This window comes from Sus scrofa, chromosome 1 (genome assembly GCF_054392235.1).
Source record: "Sus scrofa isolate SSC_HxYL_T2T_F1_AM1 chromosome 1, Sscrofa_HxYL_maternal_Yorkshire_Landrace_v2.0, whole genome shotgun sequence".
NCBI classification, from domain to species: domain Eukaryota; kingdom Metazoa; phylum Chordata; class Mammalia; order Artiodactyla; family Suidae; genus Sus; species Sus scrofa.
In genome coordinates this window covers 129316551-129324687 of record NC_139383.1, presented here as the reverse complement: position 1 = coordinate 129324687, position 8137 = coordinate 129316551, and the positions used below count along the sequence as shown (strand labels likewise).

The 8137-nt window shown below is 42.3% G+C and overlaps 1 protein-coding gene across 3 annotated transcripts in view; it reads left to right on the top strand.

The window, feature by feature from the left end:
- The window catches only part of TMOD2 (tropomodulin 2), a 52776-nt gene that overhangs the window by 7420 nt on the left and 37219 nt on the right, over nucleotides 1-8137 (top strand). For all 3 annotated transcript variants that reach the window (XM_001925676.6, XM_021095391.2, XM_013992992.3), the window contains exon 2: nucleotides 7177-7374. In XM_001925676.6, the coding sequence (XP_001925711.1) occupies nucleotides 7249-7374 (126 nt within the window). In that variant the 5' untranslated portion in view covers nucleotides 7177-7248. The remainder of the gene's footprint in view (nucleotides 1-7176; nucleotides 7375-8137) is intronic.

Genomic DNA, 8137 nt, shown 5'->3' with positions numbered 1-8137 from the left:
GATGAGGCTGATGAGGATGACAGAGACCAGACTGTGAATTTGAACCTTATCCTCAAGGCAAAGGATAAGCACTGGAGGAGCTTCAGTAACTACAGCAAGCTTGTTTTAAAAGCTCACTTTGGCCACTTGTATAGAGAATGACTCAAAATAGACTAAGACTGGATGTGGCAGTGCCAATGGGTGAAGTGGGTGGATTCCTAGCAAGTTTAGATAAGGATCAGATTTGGTGATTGATGGGTGGTGAGGAGACAAGGAAGAGAAGGTGCCAAGGATGGCTCCCTCATTTCTTGGCCAAATTCCTGAAATTGAAAATTCTGGAGGAGAGGAAGGGAAGATGATCGAGTACTTCTGATGTTTGAGGTGCCTGATTCAGCCAAGTAGAGGTGTTGGTTCGGCAGTGGAAATATGTCAAGGAACAAAGTCTCGAACAAAGATATGGATCTGGGGGTCTTCAGAATACAGATTATAATGAAACCTTTAGAGGGGGATGAGTTTCCCCAGGGAGAATGTATAATATAAGAAAAGAAATACTAAGACAGGATCTTGTTACATGCCAGTATTTAAGGTAGAAGAAGAATTACCAAGAGGCCAAGAAGAAGAGATGAGAGAAGCAGGAGATAAACCCTCTATGTTGCTGGACTAGATGATGCTTAAGGCTTCCCTCAGCCCTGGAGTTCCATAGTCCTACAGACTGGGATCTGAGCCAGGTCTCAAAAGCAGAGCACATGAGTAGGCCATGAGAATGGAGAGGGCATTCAAGTAATATTACTCTATCAGCCAGGACCCCAGCAAGAAACAGAGGACACACTCAAATTGAATAATTTGAAGGAATTTTAATAAAGAGGCTATTTACAAAGTTGTAGGGAGGGTTTGAGGAAGCCAACAAGGCAGAAATCTGGCAGTAGCCACACAGAGACCCTTCTCCGCCCCCAGACCTGAAGTCAGCAGGGTGGGGAGAGTACAGTTGTGTAGAGAGGGCTTCCTGGTAGGCCATGTGGTCTTCTAGACCAACCTCCCTCTCCTGCCCCCGGTTTCCTGCTAGAGCCTCCTGTTATCCAAACAGAAGCCAGAGAGCAAGGAAGTCCCTTAATGTCATATAAATACTTCATCTTCCTGGGGCACAGAGCAGGGTGGGGAGTGAATGGAGGCAGCAGACAAGATATCCAGAATAATTATCTTGGAAAACAGAAGTGTATGAAAAAGAGAGGGTGTTCATTTCCTATTACTGCTGTCAGATTCAGGGGCTTTAATAACAAATTGTTATGGCCCAGTTTTGGAAGTTTGAAATCCAAAGTATGTTTCATTGGGCTAAAATCACTGTGTTGGCAGGGCTGCAGTCCTTTCTGAAGGCTCTAGGTAGAGTTCATTTCCAGGCCTCTTCCAGCTTCTAGAGGCTGCACACATTTCTTGGCTCTCGGCCCCTTCCTCTATCTTCAAAGCCAGCAGTTGTGTCACTCTGTCCCTCAGCTTCTGTCATCACATCTCATTCTCTGACTCATCTGCCTTCCCATTCCATCTTTTAAGAGCCCTTGCAATTTCATTGGGTCTACCCAGATAATCCAGGATAGTCTCCCTGGACTTTCCTTGATTTGGAGTTCTCGTCTTCGCTCAGTGGTAATGAGCCCGACTAGTATCTATGAGAATGCCAGTTTGATCCCTGGCCTCATTCAGTGGGTTGAGGATCCAGCATTGTCATGAGCTGTGGCATAGGTCACAGACTCAGTTCGGATCTGGCACTGCTGTGGTTGTGGTGTAGGCCAGCAGCTATAGCTCTGATTGGACCCCTAGCCTGGGAATTTCCATATGCTGTGGGTGCAGCCCTAAAAAGGCAAAAAAAAAAAAAAAATCGTTAAATCATTGATTTAATCACACCTGGTCCCTTTTGCCACGTAAAGTAACACATTCCTGGGCTGTTCTGGGGATTAGCATGTGGACGTCTTTTTTTTTTTTTTTTTTAATTTAGTATTGTGCTATACAGTATAATACTATGCCACTTCTGCTATACAGTAAAGTGACCCAGTCATACATATACACATTCCCTTTCTTATATTAGCTTCCATCATGGTCTATCCCAAGAGACTAGATATAGTTCCCTATGCTGTATAGCAGGACCTCGTTGTCTATCCACTCCAAATGCAATAGTTTGCATCTACTAACCCCAAACTTCCAGTTCATCCCACTCCTCCCTCTTTCCCCTCGGCAACCACAATTCTTTTCTCTATGTCCGTGAGTCTTTTTCTGTTTTGTGGATAGATTCATTTGTGCCATATTTTAGATTCAGCATGTGAACATCTTGAGGAAACTATTCTAGCAAGCACAGAGAGTGAGTAAACCATTTTGGCTGGATTCGAGGGCTCCCTAGGAAAGTAATGAAGATGGAAAACAGTGCACGTCAAAACCAAATAATGGGAGTTTTGGATGCTAGACTATATGAATTTCATTCTGTAGACAAGAGGGAATCATTGTAGGTCCTTAACCAGGGAAGAGCCTTGTTCGCAGTGTGAAGAAAGAAGATCTGATTGTGGTGCTCTGGGTGGCTTAGAGGGAAGAATAGCACCCTTTCAGGATGCAGTGACAGTACTCCAGATCCAAAGGAACAAAGATGTAAAACAAGAGTGACAGGCAAGGATGATGTGAAAGTACTGTGCAGGAAGAATCCACAGGAGGTGCTAACCAACAGGACATGGAAAGAAGGGGAAGAAACTCAATGGCCTGAGTTTTGAAAGGGACTGATCCAGAAAACCAGGAGAGCAAGTCTGTTTCAGGGGAAGATAAGAAGTTGGGGAATAGTTGTAGAATCCTGGACTAGAACTACAAAGGAAGTCTTATCAACTCTAAGATAACATCAGTTGTAAAATACACCAGTAATTTACATACCATTGAGAAGAAAAATGCTGCCAATTAAAATGTGACCTATGCCTTCTTAAGAATGTAATTTTTGGGGAGTTCCTGTTGTGGCTCAGCGGTAACAAACCCGACTGATATTCATGAGGATGAGGATTTGATCCCTGACTTCGCTCAGTGGATTACAGATCCAGTGTTGCTGTGAGCTGTGGTATAGGGTGTTGCTGTGAGCTGTGGTATAGCGTGTTGCTGTGAGCTGTGGTATAGGTTGCAGACGTGCCTCAGATCCCACATTGCTGTGACTGTGGCATAGGCTGGCAGCTGGAGCTCCGATTCGACCCCTAGCCTGGGAACTCCCATATACCGCAAGTGCAGTCCTAAAAAGCAAAACAGCAACAACAACAAATTTGCTTTATTGAAGAGCTGTTTTAGATTTACACATACATTTTTGGGGGAATATTTCAAAATGTTTTTTGAAATATTTTATTCAACATACAGTAAATTGTACATATTTAAAGTGATAGTTTGAGTTTTAACATATGCACGCACCTGTGAAACCATCACCGCAGCCAAGATTGTGAACATACAGAAACCCCTAAAAGTTTTTTCATGCTCCTTCATAATCCTCCCTCTTCCCTTCCCTACCTCTCTCCCATCACTGAGCAGCTACTGATTTATTTTGTCATAGATATATATATGCTTACATTTTCTAGAATTTTAGACAAATGGAATCATGCAGTATAGATTCTTTTTGGTCTGGCTTCTTTCATTGAGTATAATCCTTTTGAGGTTCTTCCATGTCATTGTGTGTTTCAGTAGTTCATTACTTTTTATTTTGAGTAGATTCCATTATGTGGATATACCACAATTTGTTTATCTACTCACCTACTAATGATTATTCAGGTTGTTTACAGTTTTGACTATTACAAATAAAGCTGGTATGAATACAAATAGATTTTGTGTGTGTTTGCCTTTTCTAGGGCCGCTCCTGTGGCATATGGAGGTTCCTAGGCTAGGGGTCTAATTGGAGCTGTAGCTGCCGGCCTACACCACAGCTCCCAGCAACGCCAGATCCTTAACCACTGAGCAAGGTTAACCTCATGGTTCCTAGTTGGATTCGTTAACCATTGAGCCACGACGGGAACTCCAACAAATAGATTTTTAAAAGTCATATATCACCCCATGCATGCAAAAAAAAAGGGAAAATGGAAGTGAAATGAGTTAATATTTTTAAAGTTTCTTCATGTTCAGATTTCAACTTTTTGAATCACTTTTTGACTCACACTCATCAGTGTCTGGTTATTTCCATACCATACCTCTGCTGTGCCATCAAGGGTGGTAATTAAAAAAAAAAAAAATCTGTAAAAGAACTAAAACCTTTTGATATTGGCTCTTAAATCCACTCTGTAAATTAGGGGGAACTGGCCTAATCTGGACCTTCATTTACGCTACCTGAGTCACCATCTCTCCCACTCCCTACCCATTCAGTTTTAAGGAGTGTTCCTTTATTTTAAGAAGTCCTTGAGAGAGTTCCCACTGTGCCGCCACAGGTTAAGGATTCCAGCATTGTCTCTGCAGCTGCTTGGGTCACTGCTGAGGCATGACTTCAATCCCCAGCCCAGTGCAATAGGTTAAGGATCCAGCATTGCTACAGCTGTGGCATAGGTCACAGCTACAGCTTGGATTTGATCTCTAGCCTGAGAATTTCTATATGCCATGGGTGTGAGAAAAAAAAAAAAAAGTCCCTGTTATTTTTCAGCTCCCTGAGGCCCCTTTTGCTAGTTTCAGATCTGGTGCTTTTGATATTTATGCATATGTTGGCAGTCACAAATATCACATCTTGACTGCTGCTGGATCAACAATAATTGTAGGACCATCAGTTGTAGCACATACCTCAATTTCAGAGTGGTAAATGTGGGAAACTGTGCATCTTGGAGTCTGTAGGATAGGGTAGTTCAACCAATCCATTTGATGGCTAAGAGCCTGGCAGCTTGCGATCCTAGTAAATTAGTGGTAGCTAGGACTAGAACAAAGTGTACATGGTCCACTTGGTTTTTCTTTTGGTTTTTCTGACTTAATGGGATGGGGCTTTATTGTTTATTTTGTTTTTGTTTTTTTACTGGAATATTGTAATTGAAGCTTAAAAGAAGGTGGGCTTGTAGAAGGGAAAGAATTACATTGTATAGGGAAAACACAACAAAATAGAAAACCACATGCTTGAACATGGTGCTCAGTTCAAATAAAGACTGAGGAACAACACTGTCATAGCTCTTAAGTGCCCTGCGTACAACCAAACTCTTTCCACGACTGCCTGTTTTTCATTCTTACTGTTTGAATTACCTTATTAAAAACAGAGCTTCTCAGATCATTCCTCCACTTGAAAAATTTATAGTGGCTCCCATCCACATCAGAATACAGCCCAGGTTCTTTGGCAAGGCAGTGAGGGAAGATTTCACAGATGCACCTTTCTCATCTTTACTTCTATCTGCTCTCTACCCCTCCCCCACCCCATCTTCCCCTCTAGCCACAACAACCATTCACCAACACGTCATGTCGTGCCTTTGTTTATGCTGTTCCCTTTTCCTGGAAGGACCCTTCCCTGCCCACATCCACCTTAGGACCTCTTCTTCAAGGCTCAAACACTTCTTTCAGTTTCCCCGCAACAGCCTCCACCACACCCCCATCCAATGATTGTTTCCTCATGTGTCTTAAACCTACTGTGTACATGACTTCTCCTATAACATTCATTGATGGGGGCGGGGAAGCACAACCTAAAAGAATTATATTTTATTCAGCAGACTTTCTGAGGACTCAAGCCTGGGAGGCAGCCTCTCAGACAGTTCTGAAGAACTGTTCCCAAGAGGTATGGGAGGAGCCAGAATATACAAGGGTTTTGCAACAAAAACCAGGTAGTTGGAACATCAAAAGATTACTGTTGGCAGTTCCCTGGTGGCCTAGTGGTTACATCTTGGCACTTTCATTGCTGTTGCCCGGATTCATTTCTGGTCTGGAAACTGAGATCCCACATCAAACCACTGCACCCCTCTGGCCAAAAAAAAATTGTGGTTAATTAAAGAAAAACAGACATTTCAAGCTGATGAATTGAGTGCTTTTCTATGTGTGGGAAAGATACAAAAGTCTGAGCTTATTGAAATCGTTGTTTGATATGCACCTTGGCCACCTAAGGCCAGTATCCTGTTCTTTCCCATCTGGGTCCCCTCAGAATACAGCTTTGGGGGCACCTGTGGTGGCTGAAGTCTTGATGTCCACAACATACTTTGTTTGCTGATATGGCAGGTGGCATTCTTAGTCTACACACTTATCAAATAGTATTATAGTATCATATATATGTCTCACTGAGCTATGATCTCTTGGAGAAGGGGTCCTATCTTGTTTATCTGTGTAGTTCTGTTTTCTAGAACCATACTTGGCAAATAGTAGGTATACAGTAAATATTCATTACCTTGAAAGATCTGCTTGATATTCATTTGGCCGAAGAAACATAATCAGTTAAGCACATTGCTCTTTCTTGAATGCAGTATTATCTCTCTAGGGAAGCTCTGTAAAATCTTCTGCAAAAAAGAAGGAATTGAGTAAAAATTTCATTTTGAGTAGAAGTTTAGGATGGAGGTGATATAAAAGGAGGAGACTGAAAACAGAATGCACTAGGGTTATAAAGAATTAAGGAGAATGGCTAGAAACCAAAAAAGAAATGGGACTAGAAGAAGAATGGGAGGTAAAGAGAGAAGAAAAGAGAGGCAGAGAAAAGTGGAGAGAGTAGCCGGGATTTCAGGCTCTTACTTAGTTTAATTGCGGAGGGGTTTCTGGACAATGCTTTCTCACAGAGACAGTCCAAGGGCTCTTTCCTGAATGAATCCTATTTTGTATTCTTCGCATCACCCTCCTTGTGAAAAGGCACAAGTCTGCTTCTTACAACTGCCTCACAATTGGTGCATTGTTCTTCATTGTTTTCTGTGGGAGCCAGAGGAGGCAGAGTAGTATGGTGGGAAGGACTCGAGGGCCTGGCACATCCCAGCTCTGGGGCCTCAAGCAAGGCACTCAGCCACTTTGACCTCAGCGTCTTCATCTGTAAAATGGGATATTGTTATCTATCCAGGCTTCCTTTCCAGGTCATTGTAAAGATCTGAATAAGTGACATAAAGTATATGAAAACCTTTGTAAGTGGTCAGACCACTCTGCAGATGAAAGTAATAGTACTGATTTTCTTGAATTATTCATCCACTGGAGAGACTCCGTTGGCAGGTAGCATAGCCCTGTCTCCTGCTAAGTCCCATTTACAGAAAGGAGATAACAGTGTTTCTTTCTTCTTAGTGGTATTCTGAAGTCTCAGGAAGCTGCCACAGTTAAATGTTCATGGCCCGTGAAAAAGGCACATGAGAAACCATGGCACTCCCTTTTCAAAAAGAGCTGGAGAAATACAAGAACATTGATGAAGATGAGCTTCTTGGCAAACTCTCAGAAGAGGAACTGAAACAGTTGGAAAATGTTCTTGATGACCTAGATCCCGAGGTGAGTGACCTGGAACTGAAGCAGTGGGTTAGTAATAGGACAGGATAAATGGTGTGGTGTGGTCCTTAAAGAGTAGCGTGCAGGAGTTCCCTGGTGGCTCAGTGTGTTAAGGACCCAGCGTTGTCACTGCTGTGGCTCTGGTTGCTGATGGGGTGCAGGTTCAATCCTTGACCTGAGAACTTCCAAGGGCTGTGGGTGTGGCCAAAAAAACAAAAACAAAAACAAACAAATGAAATCCCGGAGCTCCAGATGGAAATTACGTGTTTGTTCCTGATTCATTCTGGGTCACTTACTTTTATAAACCCATCAAGAGCCTCAGTAGCTGTATTTGTGATATGATAGGGCAGTTGTATTTTTCAAAAACGAGTTTAATGTAAATGGGAGAGAATATTTTCTATTGGCTGAAGAAAGACTAGTCTGACTTGGGGAAAGAGGGAAAGGAAACAGATATCACGGAGTCTCTTCTATGTGTCATATACTCTCTTGGGCCTAGAAGCCCTTGAGGTAAATTGTATGATGCCCATTTCATAAATGAGGGAACAGACCAGGAGAAGTAATTTACAAAAGATGCTGTACTGGCAAATGTCAGAGATGGTATTTAACCAGGTTTTTAATGCCCAAAGCAGATCCTTCTTATATACCATTTCTTTAACATGTTTAAAACAACTTGAAATCTTGGGTGCTCTCATAGCAATGGATAGATTAGAATAACTGTAGCTATGATATCAAGTAAATTTAAATTGAGCTTATATTTTTATGAACT